Source organism: Microtus pennsylvanicus, chromosome 13 (assembly GCF_037038515.1).
Source record: "Microtus pennsylvanicus isolate mMicPen1 chromosome 13, mMicPen1.hap1, whole genome shotgun sequence".
Taxonomy (NCBI): Eukaryota; Metazoa; Chordata; class Mammalia; order Rodentia; family Cricetidae; genus Microtus; species Microtus pennsylvanicus.
The window spans coordinates 47,019,575-47,039,774 of NC_134591.1; the positions used below are offsets into that span (position 1 = coordinate 47,019,575).

The following is a 20,200-nucleotide window of genomic DNA, read 5'->3' on the forward strand; positions in this document are numbered from 1 at the left end:
TGCACCATTTGTGTGCCTGGTACCTGTGGCGGTCAGAAAATGTGGCTGAATCCCCTAAAATTGGAGTTACAGATGATTGTGGGCTGCCATGTGGGTGCTAAAACTGAATCTGGATTCTCTGCAACTGCAGCAAATTCTCTCAACACTGTGCTGCCTCTCCAGCCCTTTTGATAGTTTTCTAAAGGATGTGGGGTCATAGCCAGAAGGTTTGTTTAAAGCTGTACTCCATTGTTCACTGCCTAAATTGGGAAACTTTCATTTTTCTAAACTTTGGGTTTCCTCACCTCTAAAGCGGAGTTAATTACCTGCATGGTAAGAATGATGTGGTAGCCAAGGTAATTCAGGCTCAGAAAGATAAATGTAGTATGTCCTTTTTCATATGGAAATCCTGTTTTCTAATTATTAAATCTGTCTATCTGGGTGAATGTAAATGTGGGTAAAGGCCAGGAAAGTAAACAGAAAGAAAGATACCTTAAGAGAAGAGGTGAGGAACAAAAACAACATAGGCGACAGATATCAAAGTGGAAGTGGCCGTGAGGCCACAAAGGTACAGCAGGAGGAAAGAGTAGATTGGGGCAGGGAGATGAAGAAAAGAGCGAGTGGAGGCTCAAATTCTTCTGAAACAAAATAAGTATGAAAGTGTCATAAGACAGTCTTAATTTGTAACCTAATTAAGTAAATAAATAAATAATTGACTATTTAATTCCTAGAAAATGAATAAACATAAAGCACCCAGTGCATAGTAAATGTTTAATAACATGTTCTTAATTGACTATTTTCTGTAAAAGATTTTGCCAGTTTATAAAGACACACACATACACCCAGAGAGAGATAGTTTAAAGACAGCTTAAGAAAAGCAGTCAGGGAAAAATAAGGAGAATCCAATAAATGATAATTCTCCCCATTTTTCCAGTTTCTGTCTATGAAAAGTGCAACGTAATTGAAGAATATTTTAGCAGCATGTTAAGAAATCATAATGAACGACACTTGTTTCTCAAAACTTCTTTTTCAATGGCAAAATATGGAAAATACAGATAGAGGAATCTCAGCACACAGAGGCAAAGCCAGAGGTGCACGTGTGTGCTCATACATCCTAGAGTTCTAAAGAAGAACACTTTGCTCCTTTGTGTGGTAAACACATATACCTTTCCCACATAGCAAAAGGTATCATTTCGCTTTTAATTATGGATTGCTATTATCCATTGCTTTTATTTGGCAAAGATGCTTGTTTCAGGAAAATTAATTTAGACAGTTCCATTTTTCAAACCACAAAACCTTCTGTCCCAGGCTTCCAAAGAACAATTAGATCTGGATTCTTTCCCCACAATCAAACTGACAGTTTCTTATGGGAAGAAGGTCGTGGTTGATCAGTTTGGCATCTAGCTTCCAAAAGTGCCACTGAAATGCAGAAAGTGCTTCCATGACAAGATACTTTTGCTTCCTATAGTATATAAAAATGATGTCATGAGAGGTGTTACCCTGGCTGGGCAGGAATACGGATTAATGATGCCTTGCTTTCAGTATCAGAGTTTTATTCTCTGCATCATGATGTTTTCACAGGAACTCTACCATTTTGTTCAATTCAGCAAAGATGACAGAAAGCCTGTTAGTGCCAAATATAGTGGTAGTGGCGAGAGACAGAGATCTGAATGCCGCCATGGCTGCATCTGGAAGAGTGCACAGTCAGAGAAACTCACACAGACAATGGAACACAGTTGTAGCATCTGTGGTCAAGGGTAATCCAGTTACTCAGGAGCCATGAGAGGGCACTGGACCAAGTCTGGAAGAGCAAGAGGAGCTCGCAGAGGGTTATGATGTGTTAGTCAAGTTGCACATGAAGGAGGAGGGGAGAAATAGGAAATCCCTACTATATTATGTAACATTATCTAGATGCATGTATCATACTACAGTAAACTAACTAATTTACTAGTGGGTAGGCCATTAAATCCATTTTAAATTATCTGACTTATTTATGGTCATTTTTGCCAGTATGTGGAAGAGACAAGTTCAGAGAAAGGTAAATTTTTGTCCTATGCAGCAAGGATATTACAAAGTTCTGGCTTCTGAGTGTTTCTTTATAAAAAATATTTTATTTAATATCCATACATGCATATAATGTGTTTGGATCAAATCTATCACCCACTACCTCCCCTCCAGCTCCTCATTATTACTGAGTTGATGAAAGCCCACAAGTGGTATACAGTAAATGTACAGCTAGCAGATCTATTAGACAAATCCACAGGAGTGAGTGTAGACTCTCCAAATGGAGAACCCGAATTGCAAAGCTTTGGAAACACCTGTCTTTTGGATAGTCACTGTCAATTCTGTAGAAATCTTGTGAAATCATGACTTTCTCCCTTCCGTAATGGCATTGATCCCAAAATATCCCAGCAGTGTACGAATCATTCTTTAACCAGACTTTTGCTGTGCGGGCAACTGTATACCATACCATACCATAGAACCCTGGTGTGAAGTCATTCACTCAGCCAAACCTTTGTTCTCATAGTCAAATCTATATAAGCTAGTCCACCACAACTCTCCTTATGGACAGGACTCATTGACAAGAAAGGAGTCCTAAGCAGGAGGCCCTGAGCAAGAGAGACAGTGTGTCTGCTGTCACTGATAAACAAGTCTGGGTGTCCCTGAATTCTCTAGCAGCAGATTCAGGAAGGTGTAATCTACTGACGTTTTGCTCTATCCTAACAAGCTATTGATATTCCGTATTTACCCTTGACTTTGGTTTCAATTAACATGAGATCAATAGCCCACAAAATTAACTGTTAATACCTTTACCCCTAGAGATACAGGAAAAAAGCTTAAGTCACTAAACCAGCCCCAGAGGAAGAAATTCCTTCTCACCTGGGTGCTGTAAGGTACCCCGCTAGAACTGGAAGCAAAGTCTCCAAAGAGACTACTTTTAATTCAGTCAGGTAGACACTGATGCAAATCGAGTACCTTTGCCTTCCTCCCAGGCCTGCAGGCTACTATGGATACAAGGCTGTGTTTCCAGTCACTGGGGAAGGGAGCAGAAGTCCTCAAAAAGTGCCACATAACTGCTGCATTTTCCCCAATAATTAATCACAAACTTCTAGCTCAACTAGTTACGCTTTAAAAATGTACTTAGTGCATGAAGACTTCTTCTTAGAATTGTGTATTGATTCTTAATTAATCCTGCCAGCATCTGCTGGGAAGCTTCATGGTCACATCCCCTCTGAGATATGCAAGGCACCTCCTTGCCAGATCCATCCGGTCTCTTGATTCTGTGAAATGCATGCTTGTTAACTGTGTGAGGGTATAAAAACTGAAAACCATGTGAAATGGGGAGCACAGTGAGCAACAGCGAGAAACATCAAAGGGGAAACATCAAGAAAGCATTGGAGAGAGCATGGGAAGACTAAATGAGATATGATAAAAAAAAAAGACTTGCATAAGCTAAATTATTGCCGGGCAGTGGTGGCACATGCCTTTAATCCCAGCACTTAGGAAGCAGAGGCAGGCAAATCTCTGTGAGTTCGAGGCTAGCCTGGTCTACAAGAGCTAGTTCCAGGACAGGCTCCAAAGCTACAGAGAAACCCTGTCTTGAAAAACCAAAAAAAAAAAAAAAGCTAAATTACTTTATTTACCCTCAGATATTATTAGCCAGTTTTTGCCTGCTTTAGCAATCCTTCTGAACCCTGAGAGGTTTAGTGGGCTTAACCCCAACATAAACCTCAATACTGAATCATACATTTAGTTCTGCCAGTATATACATGGGTGTGGGAACATCTACTGGACCATAAGCAGCCTCTTCAGGACAGCATCCCTGAAGAATACTGACTCTCCCTCCCCCAGCAGCCATTCATCATCAATAGCTCCTCAGTGGGAGTGGGAGGTCATGAGCCCATTCCCCATCTATGCTTGGATTTTGGCTGGCTTGATCTTGGCCAGGTGTTGTGCACACAGCCCCAGCATGAGTGCAATGTGTGCACATCCCTGTCGTGTATGGAAAACTACAGACATCTCTGGTTCCTAGACTCTTTTATCCTCTCTTTCAACACAGTCTCTCAGCAATGGGGAAGAAGGTGTGGAATAAATGTTCCATCCAGAGCTGAGCACTTCACAGTCTCTTACTCTCTGCATGTGTCTGGATGAGGGAGGTCTCTGTATTAATTGCCATCTCTTGCAAAGATAAACCTCTTTGATGAGGGAAGAAAGATGTACTAATATATGGGTTTAAAAACTAATTTAGAAGGATAGGTCCATATATATTGGAAAGTTTCTACGGTAGGTTTCCATATGGTGTTTTCAAAGATCTGTAGTGGAAAATATTTCTCCCCATATTTACTCTTCAACCCTGCTCTCCCATCTCTTGCCCCATTTAATCCTCCCTTCCATTTTTCCTATTTTCTCCTTCATTCCACCTGCGTTTTATGCCCCTTACATTGAAATCCCATTCATGGCCCCTCCCTAGCCTCCTGCTTCCGATGGGCACTGCAATTTAAGCACACATATCTAAAGGAGTCAATCCTAGCATCCACATATGAAAAAGAGCATGCGGCATTTGTCTTTCTGGTTCTGGTTGCCTCACTCAGACTGGTTCTAATTCCTTATTTCTTTCAGTCCTTCACAGTTCTTTGCAAAGTTGCTGGCAACTGCTTTCTGCACTTACTGAATCTAAAGAACAGAAATGAAAAAAAAAACTTTATTGAACACTCAAGTATGTTAGGACTTCGTACTCTTCAATGTACACGTAAATAGGTGTAAGTGTGGGTAAAATCTAAAAATCTAGAAGGGAGACCAAAAGAGGGTAATGATAAGAGGTGATGAAGCATGGGGGTTAGTAAGAAAACACCTGGGGCATAAGAGAGAAAGGGGATATGATGTATCAGGGTTAGGTGTAGGAGGAGAGCCACAAAAAGACGCTTGGTTAGGATAGGTCATATGGTATCTAAGACATTATAAGTAGAGTTTTAAAACAGCAAAAAAAAAGAGTGACATTAGTACTCTCCTGTTAAAATTTTTTTCTTTCATTATGTTTTATGTTCTACCCTACACTATTAGAGTTGAAGTCATTCATCCAAGGGCTAAACCTCTTACAGGTGCCTAAGCTAGGATTCCTTGTTGTTGTTCTTGGCAACCTACACATGATCAGACCTGGGTCTTCTTACTCTGGTCCCAAGCCTTATGCTGCTTCTGCTTGCCTGGATCTCTGTGCTTTCTCTTCTACATCCAGCCCCATGAAAGGCGCCAGTGCAGCAGCCTGTGAGGCATCAGTGCCCTGACTCTGTGCCTCAGCCTAGGAAAACTGAGTTACAGACTCACATTAATTGCTTCTGTCTTTATATTTTTTCCTCCTTCTTTGGTTGTTTCTATTTTGTTGGTTTTGTTTTGTTATACGTTCCTTCAAATAATCTTTATTTAGTACATTGTTGTTAAATAATCAAATCTATAAAGAGAAGAAAACAACATGTGAGGGAGATGCCTTGGTGGTCTTAAAACTAAATGTCAGCATCAGTAGACATATTGACTCCCAAAGACAGAAATTAGCTGGGCTTTATGGCCAGTCTAGGTTCTTTCTTTAAGATTTATTATTGTTGGGCTGATCATGGTGCACTTGAGAGACAAAGGCAGATCCATCTTTATAAGTTTGAGGCCAATATGGTTTACATAGCTAGTTTCAGGTGAGCCACAATTACATAGTGTGATTTTGTCTCAAAAATAAAATTTATTATCATAATTTATGTCTGGGGAGTGTAAGTGTGGAGGGGCACAAAGTATGTGACATGAGTGCAGATGCCTTCAGACTCCAGAGATGGAGCTGGATCCCCAGAACTAGAGTTCCAGACAGTTGTGAGCAAGCCATGGCAGGAAGCAACCTCTGGTCTTCTGCAGGCGCAGGGTGAGCTCTTAACTGCTGAGCCATCTCTCTGAGCCCTTCTCCTGTTCTTTCTTAAAAATTGGCTCTTCTTCAAGGAAAAAAAAATCCCCATCCGTTAGGACCTGCTTTCATAGCCTCCCTTTAAAGGAGGCCCTCTTGGTAATTCCTCAATTTAAACCACTTGAATCAAAAGCACCAATTTAGGGGCTAGAGAGATGGCCCAGCAGTTAAGGGCACTTGCTGCTGTTTGAGGGAACCCAGGCTTAGTTCTCAGCACCCACATAGTGGCTCCCTACCGTCTGTCCTCAGCAGTCACCTGCATGCCCATGATGCCTGTGAATTCATGCAGGTACACATATATGTACACATAAGTAAATGTTTTTATTAAAAAAACTAATAAGCACTTAACATTGGAACTCAGAACAAATCGTTAAGTGAATCCTTTCCCTTCTTCTTTTCTACTATTTCATTTTCCTTCACTTTTTTTCCTGCTTCTGGGTACCTGTGCTTTTCTACAGAGCACAGTAACCGGAATGATTGGACTTACCTTAATTTTTGAAATTTAGTTCTGACCTTAATAGATGCTTTTGTTTTCCAAATGTGAGGTTATATTATGATGGTTATCTTTTTCAAACAATTCATAAAACTTGTGGGTATTTTTCTTTTCTATCAGCATATATTAATTATACTCAAGAGTAGATTTCGTTATGACAGTTCATATGCATGCATCATGCACTTTGATCACAGTTACCCCCGTTCCCTTCTCTTGCCCCTCCCACTCTTACTGACATCGTTTCTCCTCTGAGCTGCTCCCGAACCTACTTCCACATCTTTCTTTTTTACTTATGTATTTATTGACAGTGAACCAATTAGTTTCATTAAGGTTACTTGTAGGAATATGGGTAAGGGGTTATTTACAGGAGTATCAGTGACTCACCTCCCCTTCCCCTTCAGCCATTAACTATCTACAGATCCTCAGAGAGGGATCCTGGGGGTAGGGGTACTGGCGCCTTACTGCCATTAAATCCCTATGGGGAAAGCTGGGGCCACACACTCTACTCTTCTTCCAGCACTCATGCTTTCTGCCCCCTTTTCTACATTGCTCCCTGAGTCCTGGAGGGAGCGATGTAAATGTTCCACTTAGGACTGAACGCTCAACAGTCAGTTCTTCTCAGCACTTTGATGAGTTATAATTCTCTGCTGTAACTATAGCCGACTACATAAAGGAGTTCTGCTGACCCCAGCAGATACGTGCTTAGAAGGTAGTGTGACAGGCTATGACATGCATTTAGAAAAGCAACAGTGTGGCTTTCCCACCAGGGCCTGTGGTCTCTCCAGTCACAGGCTTTCCACCAGGTTTGCAGGATAGTTGTAAAGGCCCTCCTTGGGAGCAGGCCTCAGTCCTGTCAGAAACAGCTGGTTCCTCCCATAACGGTCATGCCACTATTGCGCCAATGAGCACCTCTTGCCCTTGGCAGGTCAGCAGTGTGACAGGCTGCGTCCGTGGCTGAATAAGTCTTTTAATAACAATTCTCCCACAGTGTTGTGCATACCATCTTGTGGTACTATGAAAGCTAGCCAACAGAATGATGGCTTGATTTCTCTTTGTTCATAACCAACCAAAATATAGGGTGTCTTCAGCAACAGGGTCTTACCATGTAATTCTGGTGTGCAGCCAAGCAGTGGCAATAAATGCCTTGTATTGATTGGAGGAAATCGAGGACCTCTCTGTCCATCAACTCATGGGGAAGCAGCTCAGCCTTGGCACTAGGATTTTTATTTAATAGCCTTTGGCTTCTGGGAGTCACTGTATCTACCACGCAAGGTACCTCTGTTCAAATTCTTTTTTTTAAAGCATTCACACTTGTATTTAGTGTGCAGTAAATATATTCTCATACCATCTTTCCTCTCCCTTCCCCTCCCCTTCTGTCCTCCTCCCGACGGTCTACTTTGTCTCCTTAGACAGATTAACGTCTGCTTTCAAGTACTACATAAATGAGTTCATAGATACATAGATGGGTAATTTTATTTATCTCTATAAAATCTAGGAACCGCAAACGAGAGAAGGCAGGCAATATTTGTTTGTTTGTTTTTTTTTGTTGTTCTGCTATTGGCTTAATCTGAGTTGATTTTTTAAAACATCTTCCTTGAAAGCCAAGCTAAAAAATTTAGTCTTTATCAAAAATGTAATTAGAATCATTAAATTATTCAAAGAGTAGCACAGATTTAACTTAAAATGATCAGTCCTTTGCCCAGTGAGGAGGCTAAACTAGGGTAAGAGACTTTAAAACTCTGAGTTAGGAAGATTGGTGCTATGTGAACTGTTCTCCAGAGAGAACAGTTGAAAGTCCAGGTGCCCAGAAGGAGAAAGGGGAGGAAAAGGACCCGAAGGGGAAGCTAGATTGTCTGAGGTGTGAAGCTAAATGTGTGCCTCTGCCCCTGGGCTCCTTCCATAGATGTCGTTCCGAGGTCCTCTGCAGGCTGGCTGGCTTCTGGAGTGACAGCAGAGCGCTCAGGGATTACTGGTGCCCTTGTTGAAGTCATCCCTGCAGTGACAGACTGCCTGTTCCCCAAATAGATGTCTTGCATGAAAAGAGAAAGCAAAACAGAACAGATAATCAGTGGCTCTTCTCTGTCACCACGCAGAACCCACAAAACCATCCCCTGAGCTCCTAGAACACCGTGTCCCTTTGCATTCTGGAAGATAATTGCAGTGTAGTCGTGACCAAAACGAAAAGTCCATTTTTAACCACAGCCTCTTGATCACCCCATCCAGATGAAGAGGGCCAGATTCTCTGTGGCCCAGTTCCTGGATCCCCAAGGCTCAAAAAGAAAGGGCTTTGAAGGAAAGTGTGGAGGCAGTCCACAAGTACTGTTTATACCTCATATGCCTAATGTGTCTGTTGGAAGAGAGGGCCTGAAGCTCAAGACCGCATCTGGTGACCAGAGGGGTCCTGTCGAAGAGGGTAAGATTGTAGCCAGCTGATCCTTGTTGGGTGTGCCGTATTGTTCAGGAGCCATGGGACCACAATGTGATGATGCTCCTGTAGGCCACAGATAAGGTCCAGTCCAACCTCAGCAGGCTGAGAAGGATCTGACCGAAGAGGAAGCAGGAGAGCCACCTAGCAAGAAGAAAGAAAATCAGGTAGCCTGTGTTTACAAACGCTGTAGCTTCCCATGGGCAATCTCTAGTGATTATTAGTCTAGTTACTCTAGTAATGACATTTATTATTTTTAACTTTTTAGAATTTAGAATGACTTGACTATTCCACTTCTCTGCTAAAAGCTGGGATACAGTCATTCTCCAGCATATGCCTTTGTTTTCACTTGAATTTAGACCGCAGATTTTGCGATTCTCTCTGAGGTTACTTGTTAGAACATAAACAGACTACACTTACCTGCTTGTGCCACTAGGTGGTGCACACATATATTAGTCAATTGCAGGATAATAGGGTTTATTATCAGATGAGAATAAATTCGTCACCACACAGGGGATATAGACAGCAGGAGCTACAGGGAGAGGGGGAGAGGAGAAGAAGGGACGCACTCACAGAAGAGAGATTTTTTTTTTTTGCTCACTGAAGAATAGTGAAGCAAAGTCATAAAAGTAGGAAACCTGGGAGATGTGATGTGGCAGATGTGGCCTTGGGGAGGGAGGGGGTGCATGGGGGAAGAACAGGCTTATTTTCCAAGATGATGGCCCCCTTCTTAAAAGGTAATCCCACAGGGAATGAGAAACTAGTTAAGTCATTTGAACTAGATGATATCAGACAGTCCTCGCAGGCTTTTTTTCTGGGCACTGGAAGCACGGAGATGAAATGGACGACTCCAACATCAAGTAAGGAGCTCATACGATAGACAGACACAGAAATAACTATTAAGCCAGCATGGTACAAGAGATCAATTTTACAGTGTACATTGGAGGAACAAAGCAGAAAGTACTTATTCTGCCAAAGAAAGGGGAGAAGGGAGCTAGGCATGAGAGTTAGTGGACAGAGAGACTTAACAGAGGACTCAAGAAGTCCTAACAGCCCTGGCGGAAAGAACAGCATAAGCACAGGCGTGGGGGTTTGGAAGGATGCTGTGGACTTGGGGATTAGCTCAGGGAGCTCAGCAAGTGTTTACTGAGTGCTCCTCCGCAGAGTGGAGCGGGATAACGAGGGCGAATAATAGTTCTGAGCCTGTAAGATGTCTCTTGTCTATTGAGGAAGATTCACGCAGGCGCTAAAATTGCAATGGGACAGTACAGCATGCAAAACGTGGGTCTTATGAGTTCTGACTCCACCCTTGAACCTCAGTACGGGAGCCCAAGGTTGCTGAGAGAATTCTGCACAAGAAAGGGGGAGCCCACAAGTACAGCACCTGGTTGCATTTGACTTGAAGTCTCTCTTGATCTTTTTAAAGTTCTGAAGTTCGTAGCCAGAAACAGCCAGTTATAGAACACCACACACAGGGGCCAGGACTCGTACCCAGGTGTGTCTGACTCTTGCCAGATTTTTCTTCTCATTCTTCTCTCCTGGATCCCAAGCACAGAGTCACCATTTAGCAATCGTTCTTAAGAAGGGATTAGAAACTTTTTGGATAAATAGGCTTTTTTTTTCTAATTGTGACCATCATGAAAATAAACTTATGGAAGAAAAGAGGCTACTGGATCCTTCTCCTACATGAGCAGAGTGCCAGGCTATGCAGGTTGGCTTGGGGAAAGGCAGTTTGAGCCAATCTTCCCTCTGCTAGGTTCCACATTAGGGGAAGGAGGCCATCTGGCTCCAGCATTCCCCCTCACTGGCATGTATGAGTCTGTATTTCATTTCAGCGTGAGAACTCATGCTCGCTACATAGATCAGTGACATCTTGGAGATGCATTGTTTGCTTGAAGTCAACTGGAATGAGTTATGAGCTGGCAGGAAAATGGGGATGTGTTACAGTGCAGGCCTCAAAGGGATACAGACTTGCCTGGAGATCCATGAGAAGTCAGAAACAACCAGGAGAGAAATCTTCAAGCAATTTTTGTTGTAGCAGATCAAAGTTGAATGCCTGAGGAGATCACCCCGGGGACAAGGAAATTGGAGAACAGGTCCCCATGGAAAAAAAATGGACAGAGGAATTGAGAACATTTAGCCTGGAGAAACAGACACAGATGTTACTATGGGCTGAGACAACAGAAATCAGTGATGCTACTGTGGGCACCTCACACTGTTCAGTATTTCTCCTAGAAAAGAGAAGGAGCAGTCGGGCAATGGTGGTGCACACCTTTAATCCCAGCATTTGTGAGGCAGAAGCAGGCGGATCTCTGTGAGTTCAAGGCCAGCCCGTTCTACAGAGCAAGTTCTAGGACAGGCTTCAAAGCTACAGAGAAACCCTGTCTTGAAAAAAGACAAAAGAAAGAGAAGGAGCTCAGCAGGAAGACTGGGGATTAGAGAACCCTGATGTCTTTAAGGAAAGCTGTTTACCATGTTCCCAGTGTGAACTTTCTACACCATTTCTCTGCTCTCACAGTGTCCAGTTCAACACACAGCTTCCTAGGGGTTGGGGAGCTGTACGAGATGACAGCCCTTCAGAGATGTTGATCATCTCAGGTACATACACAAAGTCCAAACACAAGGGCCCTCATTCATATAATGCAATGTACTTGATAACTAGATTTCTGATTGGCTATACATGAACTAAGAGGTAGGGATTACACTGGAGAAGGAATGCTCAGATCACCATTGGCAACTGACATTGCTGGGTGTTGTAAGTGTTCTCAAGACTGAGCCCACAGAAGTACCTGGGAGGCAAGTTGCTCAAGGTGAAGAAGGGTGCCAGTATATGAGTTAATCAGCTGGTGCAAACACTTCAAGCAAAGAGAAATCTAAGGGCATGGAGTCCAGAGGAATGTGCCTGTATGGGGGATTGGAATGGGCCTTTTCTCTGTGTCTTTGGTAAACCACATTCTCTCCAGGCCTTTTTAAAAAAATCTACAGTATGGGCTTATCTAGATGTCCAACTTGTCTGTATGGTGGAAGACCCCTCAGCACAATCATGCCCCATAAAATGCACACTGCTCTGTGTGTCCAGACTTCATCTTGTGTTTCTCCCCTGCCCTGCTAGGCACAGGTTTGGCTGTGGTGCCAGTCACTGCCCTCCGTCCTCACTGTGTGTTTTCTCTTGCAGCAACAGCGGCAGCTTGACCTCCTGACAATAACCAGCCCTGGTGAGTAGGTGCAGAGCACCGTTCTGCTTAGAGTTTACTCGGAATCACGCCTTGCAGCCTCTCCACATGCGAGCCCCGCCCTCAGCTCCTGTCCAGAGTGAAAGCTGTAATTCTTGCACCTTTTAATGGCCTTCCTCTGCGGGCCACTTTCCTTTCCCTCCCAGCTCTGTGCTGTCTCCTGTGGACTGAAGATGACAGGGCCACAGCGCTGGGTGACAAGTGCACTCTCTAGGAGTGAAGTTTTTTCCCCAAATCACTCATTGGACTCACATATCAAGAAATGGTTCTGGTCTCCTGGGAATGCCTTTTAAAGTTATGGGAAATGGAGAAGCAGCCTACCAGGTGCTATAGAATGACAGGAAAATGGCTCATGAGCAAGAGCCAGTCCCTGAGGTGATGGGGTTTGGTCACTGGCTGGTCTGAGGGTCAAAGTGGCATTTGTTTCTCTCCGTTAAGGGAGACTCAAGGCTCAAAACAAACCTGTGGCTGTGGGACCAGAGGTCTTTTCCTTCCCTGAGGTTTCTTTAGCCCAATGAGAGGCTGAGCAGTTTAGTGATATCAGGGAGCTATCTCACTTTGGTTTGGAAAGCCAAGGCTAAACTGAGCTAGAGAAACTTTTTTTAAGTAGTGCCAAGAGAAATTGTGAGCATTTGTGAGTGGTCTGCACCCATGGTGATAAAAAATATTTAAGAGCCCCAGTGAACAGCTCCTTTGGTTACTGTACTGTGAAGGGGTGGGCTCCTAGGGAAGGAGCGAGTGTGGCAGAGTGGTCATATGTAAGGGGCAGCTCGGGAATCACTCTCAACAAATGTGGAGATATTCAATATTTTAGTAGCCAACGTGGACAACTATGTTGGCCCCACCTTCCACCAGGCCACTATACTTGGGGGGAAAGCTACCATTTTTTGTGGTAGCAAAAAGCCTGAAAAATTGCACTCAGCAGGCAGAATCCTAGCACAAGGGTTAGTTACCTGGTCTACGTATAGTACAATAAGGACGGATGTAAGGTGCATTTACCCACGTCGGGGGACATGTTTCCACGTGATGCAGCCCTTTGAACTTGAGGCATGAGAAGAATGAATGTAGAAATCGTTGTTGTTGAGTTGGGTCTCACACAGTTGAGTGGCCTTGAAATTTTCAGTTTTTCTAAGAATGACCTTGAACTTCTGATTATCCTCGTGATTCCACCTTCCTAATGCTGCTGTCACAAGTGTGTACCGTGCCTGGGTGGAAACCATTGAAAACTGTTTCATATGTCCTAGAGAATGAGCTACATTCTAGACTTGTAAAATGAACAGTTTTAGAAGTCCTGTAGCTGGGGTGCTAAACTGGAGCATTTAGTGACCTGCCGCTTCCTCCTCACCAAGATAAGACTGAGGGATGGCCTTTGTTCCATCCTATTTAGTGAGGCGCCTGTTTGTAAGAGGGTGCCCTACCCAGACTGACTGTCTCCGTATCCTATCGCATCTTGTCACATTCTGGCGTGATGCCTATATGTATATTAGAAAGGGTTCTAGATCTGTCTTCAGTTGTTTAGAATGACGTTTTAGACTAGTGAACTGGCTTTCTTCTGTGCTAGCTTTCTGCTCCTAATTGCTGCTACAGAGATTTAAACACAGTACTTGTGTATGCCCAGTATGTTCCTTTTAGACAGCTGTGGGACTGCAAGTGTCTCCGCCCTGCCAGAGATTGAGTGGTTTATAATTATCCCTCCTCCTAGACGAAAACAGAATATCTTCTAGGTCAGCGCTTGCCAAGGTGGGCTCTGCTTTCATGTTGTTATGAGATGCTGTTCTGCTGATCTCTCAGTGGCACGGGGAGCGCTGCACCACCCGCAGGTTCCCCGGGGTGCAGCCTGGACTCCAGTGGGCCAGACAGATGCTACCCATGTGTGCTTCGTCTTGGAATGATTGGTAAACACCGTTGGATCAGGGCTTATAAGAAGAACTCTATTCCATGCCGAAAACACTTACGTTATCCATCTCTGCCTATCAAATTCACTCCAATTCCCTGCATTGCCAGGAGCTTCAGCCGCTAGCATTGGGCTTGCTGCCTCTCTGGGGCTGCCAGTGAGCGAACACTTACTTCTGGGTACCCCTCGTCAAACCACCCCAAGCTCAGAGCTGCAGCCTTGAACTGCCATTCTGAGAAGACCAGGGGCCTTCTGACACTCAGCTTTGGAACCTGAAAATGTTAAAAATCTGTACTAGATGTTTTTCAAAATTATATATTTGTGTTATGAATAATTCCCAATACAAAGAAACAAACAGAGATTTAATCCTATCAGCACTATGCCATTTATGCCAGAGTTCCCATTGTTAAAAGAGATGCAATTGAAACTTTTGGGTATTTTTCCTTAATTCTCTCTCCCTCATTTTATAAGTAACCACTGTTGTGTATGCAATATTTCTCAGTATCTATGCACTGAAAAACAACTATTGTGTTCCTCTAAACCTCACACTGGAAAAAAAGCCATATCTCATCACCTTTTCCATAGTCATTATAATATACAGATCCATTCACGGTGATACACAAGGTCTGTTGTACTCGTTTTAATTGCTGTATGGTGGTCCACATACCATGGGGTTAAAACTTTTTCATTTCATAATAATTTAAAGTATTTATACCTTTTTCCAATCACACAGAAGGTTACTAAAAACAGTTCTATCTGTCTCCTTGAGGCATATAACCCAGGAGAGGAATTACTAATTATATGCATCAGATTTGCCACATAACCAGCAACTGTTCTCCAGTTCCGGAAATCTACTCTTCCAACAGCAGAGTCTAAGCGCTTTCCTTTCTTCGATTCCTCAACACTCAAATGTATCAGACACAAACTTTGCCAATCAGCATGATGAGCATAAAATGGTGCCCCGGCCTTGCTGTTGTGTGTGTCCCTGATTGGTGGTATGGTAGATTATCTTCTTTGTATGTTCTCTGCTGCTTTGACGTCTATGGCTTGATTTTTTGTATCCTTTGTGTACAGACTATGGGGTCATCTCTATCTTACTGATTCAGAATTCATTATTCTGAATATTTCCATTATATTCACTGCAAACGTCCCAGAATGTACCTTGTACTTTCTCATTGCTCTGCTGTTCATGATATATTGTCATATGTGGAAAATTTCTTAAGTTTAATGTTATGTTTATTAATTTCTTGCCATAAGAGCTTTGCTTTGTGAGAAATCCTTTCCAACCGGCTATAAGATTTTCCTAAGTCAGGTGTGATGAATTTCCACCTGTAACTCCAACATTCTTGAGGCTAGGGTGGGAGGATTTCAGCAGACTCAAAGCCAGGCTGGACTACAGAATGAGACTATCTCCAAAACAAACTTGTAACAAAGACATATACATATGCATAGCCTTTAATCCCAGCACTCAGAAGGCAGAGGCACTGTGAGTTTGAGGTTGGTTCCAGGCCAGCCAGGGCTACACACTGATGATACCCTGTCACAAACAAACAAAAAGCGTGTGTGTGCCTGTATGTGTGTACCTCTAATACTGGAGAATTTCTTGTGTTCTATCTGAGCCATTACTTTGTCTCAACAATGACTAATCTTTGTATACATTATCAGCCAGGAATTTCATTATTTTTTAATTTACATATGAATAACTCATTGTCTCAGACCCATATGACAACCAGCCCTCCTTTCCCAATCTAGTGACAATTATACCTCCGTTACATTAGTTTTCCTACATGCGGAATCTGTTTCTGAGCTCTGGTCTATGTCTTACTTTTTGCCAACTTTCCAATGTTTTATTTAAAGAATTTCAAATTTAATATTATCGTTGTAATTGATTGGAAGACATCTTTCCCCTTTTCCCTTATATCCTTACCTTTTGAAGGTTATAATTATAGATTTTAAAGTGTACTTCTTACACAAAGTCTAATAATCTGTATTGTGACAACACAACTTAATCCGTTGGTGGACCAATGAAACATTTCATCTGATAAAGGCACTTGCCACATAAGTGAAAACCTGAGTTTGATCCCTGAAACATATGTGTCCTGCCTGGTTCTTAAGTCAACTTGACACAAGTTAGAATCATCTAAGAGGAGGGAACCTCAATTGAGAAAAAAAACTCCCTAAGACTGGGCTATAGACAAGCCTGTAGGGCATTTTCTTAGCAGTGATCGATGTAAGAGGGTACATTGCATGGTGGTCCTAGGTGCTATAAGAAAGCTGGTTGAGCAAGCCAATAGGCAGCACCCCTCCATGGCCCCTGCATCAGCTCCTACATCTAGGTCCCTGCCTGGTTAGAGTTCTTGCTTTGGCTTCCCTCAATGGACTATGTTTCAGGATGTGTAACCCAGATAAATCCTTTCCTCCCCAAGTTGCTTCTGGTCATGGTGTTTGATCACAGCAATGGTAACCCTGAAACACTATGTAAGGCAGAGGACAGAAGCCACACCACAAAGTTTTCCTCTGATCTCCACACATGCAGTCTGACACATATGCTCATGTACTCATCAATGATAGGTAAAAGTAATATACTTATATGTATAATAATTCAAATATAATAATAATTTGAATATATTTCTTTTTCCATAGTTGTGCTTCCTCAATCATGTAATTTCTTTGACCTGTCCTTTAAAAATAAAACTTTAAAAGCTTGCTAGGAATTGAACACGGAGGCTGCAGCATTACTAAGCAAGCAGCTTCCTCTAAGTTACACCCCCTGAACTCTTTTTCCCCTTTTAACTTTTTATTTTGAGCCGGGGTCTCACCAAGTTGTTCAGGCTGGCCTTGAACTCATTCTATGGCCCAAACAAACCTTGAATTTTTAACCTTAAGCTTGACCTCCTGAGGAGCCTTCCTGCCTTTTGCCTTCTATTATTTCTTGAAGTTTGATATGTTACCTGCTCTTTCTGTCTCCTCTGCAGATCTGGCTGCTATAGATTTTCTTTCTGGCCTTAGCTGATCACCCTGTGGCTATATACCGTTTCTTTCCTTACAAACTCCAGTCCTTCAGAATTCCTTTCATCTTCCATCAGACGAGTTCCTTGATAGGTCTTCGCCATCTATTGCACACCGCCCCGTCACCGCCTCATCATTTTTGTTTAGACTTTTAACTTTTAACCTTTTATGAAAAGAGAAAAAATGTGCTGTTAGTGTTAGCCACTGGCTTCTCCCACACAGTTTATGAGTTTCTGTGCTCTCTTGTATATTGTGCTGTGAGCCTTCCCTGTGCGGCTGCTCAAAGCACAGCTGTAATCGCTGTTCTAATGAGCGTCCCTGGGCAAGCCTATTGATCAGTACTAGCCTTACATTGGCTTCTCCCTAGGGTGATAATTTGTCTAGATATGACTTCTAATTTGAGGAGTTTCCCCCAGCACTTTGACGATTTTGTTCACTGTCTCTCCATGTTAAAGTTGCTGATGAGAAGTCTGCTGTTATATAATTTAAGGAACCTATTTTTCATGGGTAGGTTTCAAGATTCATTTTTAATATTAATAATGGTCTGGTTTTTTTATTCATGTGTCTGGGACTGAGTTTATTTTTATTTATTCTGTAGTTACCACCAAAAAAAACCTATGCCTTCCATTAGCTTTTGAAAACTTTTAGCAAATCATACCTTCTTCCTCTGATGCTTTGCTTTGAGACTTCTCATTAAACAAAAGTTGGATCCTATCAAGTGCCTCTCATTGTTCATAACTGTGGTCCCTAGAATGTGAAATGTCCCCTGAGGTTTTGGTGTTTGAATACTTGGTCTGCAGTTGGTGGCACTCTTTGGGGAGGCTTAGGATGTGGAACCTTGCTGTAGGAAGGCTTTGGGGCAGACTCCTTTTATTTCCAGTTTGCTCTTTCTACATCAAGCTTGTGGTTGAGGATGCAAGCCACTTGCAGCTATGTCTCCCCAACATTTAACTTCTATCTGTTCCTCTGGAGCCTTGACCCCAAATAAACTCCTCCTCCCACTAGCTGCTTTTTGTCAGGGTACTTTATCACAGCAGGGAAAAAGTGATAAAGACATTAATTCAGTTTTCATCATTTTACTCCAATGTCATTGAGTTCCTTGCATGCAACTCTAATAGAAAAAAATTCAATTTTTACCATGTCTAGTCTAGATTTTGTTCCTCTCTTGAAATACTTTAATAACTAGGCATTTCCCATTTTCAGTGATTCTACCTTTGTTTGTATCCACCTGTTCTTGTTTTATTTCTGCCTGTTTTGTTCCGTGGCTTCTATGCTGTTTTAAAGTTGTTGTTAGTTTCTCAGAACATACTCAACAGGCTTATTTTAAAACCTTTGTTCTACAAAATCAGTTGCATCTGGAGGGAATTCAAATTCCAATTGTTCGTTTTGTGTAGCATCATTTTTAGCATTTTATTTTTTCAATTATTTTGAAACTTTAATTTGGATGATCCCTTGGGAAAGGAAGTTTTCTAGTTTTTTCTCTCCACTTCCTCTGTCCTCACTTCTCCCTCTGACATTTTCTGTAGTTTTCCCCCCACATCTTCAGAATAGGACCTGAGGGATATAGCAGATGCAAAGATAAAAAGTTGGGGTGCTTCCAGTTCCAGAATTGTTCTCTCTCACCTTTCCCAGGCTTGAGGTGCATAGGCACCCTCTCTGGAGAGTTCCACAGCAACCATCTTTACTTGGCTCTTTCCATCACAGGAGAGTCCCACTCACGATCTAAGCCAAAGTTCTTCTCTGACTTCCATCTGCTACAGGGCCGTGTTGTCCTTCTCATCCCACAGGGGGCAAAGTCTTACCTGTTTCCCCTACTTCTACACCTAGATCTCAGCAAGCCACTGACCCCAGAACCCTTCACCTTGCTGCACTTTTGCTCATCTCAGCATTGCAGTGTAACTGTGTATTTACCACTCCTTCATGTGTTATCAAATATATCCAATATCCAATATGACAAAAATCAAGGCGTTTATTGAAGCATGGACTCATTTTGTCATTTGACTCAGGAGTCCTGCTGTAATTTCCTTTTCACTTCTTAAAAAGTACATTCTTTATAGCATCCTCTGTGAGAAGATAAGGAAGTATTGTTTTGATAAATGAAACATTTAACAGGTTTCAAAAACATTAATTTTGTATATGAACATACAAATACAAAGATAATTTTAAAATGAATTTTAGAATATACTGTATAGACCCTCTTTATTTGAGTGGTGTGAACTCCCTATAATGTTATCACATATTTTCTGAGAATGTCACAAAGTTGAAAGCCATGCCATAATATTTTAATTTTCTTTTGCCTATTGCTTAGTCAATTATTTAATTGTATATGGAACCACATGGAATTTATCTATCTATTTATTTATTTATTTATTTATTTATTTGCAGAATACCAGGGATTGATCCTGGGGCACCAAGCATGATAGAAATGCCCTCTATCTCTTTTTCATGTTTTTATTCTATATTTTGAAACAGGATCTTACTACGTGATGTGGGCTATCATAAACTCATTCCATGACCCACGCTGCCTTTGAATTTGTAATCTTCCTGCGTCAGCCTCCAGAACAACCATATATAAAGATTGTGTGTACCTCTCTGGTTATTCCTTTAGGGGAATTCCTAGAATAAGAATTATTGTCAAAAAGTTCAGCACCAAGCAGGCTCTCGCAGAGGGACCAATTCTTAGCCTGGTGGCAAACACCAGGCATTGGTGTCGGAAAAAAGTCTCAGACAGGAGTATTATATATTTTAACATTTCCAGTTACAATGTATGGATATGGCATCTCTCAGTGGTCAGAGAAAGCTCTTGGGGTAGATTTTCAACTATTAGCAATTGGAAGCTATTCACCCCATGCAAAAATAATGGGTGCCAGGGGTATATGAGGGATTCCTAGATGACGCTGCAAACACTTGCCTCACAACTGCATGCAGAGAGATCGGGAGTGATGCTGAGCTGTGAATCTACACTTATCAACTCTCAGAAGTAGCCACTTCTGTCCAAATTTCTTTTAAAAGAACAAGTCACCTGACCATTGCTAAACTCAACTGGGTACAGGTATATAATCTTCCTACTGAACAAGGCACACCCACAAGGGCAACTAGGATATTTAGACTTGACTAATATACTTTGTCACACTTCTCCAAAGATTTTAATGTTTCAACAATCATATTAAATGTGCTGGGCATGGATTTGTAAAGGAAGGCTTCATGGAGAGAATAAGTCACATGTCAC

General features: G+C 42.2%; 1 protein-coding gene across 2 annotated transcripts in view; it reads left to right on the forward strand.

The window, feature by feature from the left end:
- The window catches only part of LOC142834369 (BEN domain-containing protein 5), a 1,100,005-nt gene that overhangs the window by 768,498 nt on the left and 311,307 nt on the right, over positions 1-20,200 (forward strand). For both annotated transcript variants that reach the window (XM_075946804.1, XM_075946803.1), the window contains exon 6: positions 12,011-12,050. In XM_075946804.1, coding sequence (XP_075802919.1) covers positions 12,011-12,050 — 40 coding nt within the window. The remainder of the gene's footprint in view (positions 1-12,010; positions 12,051-20,200) is intronic.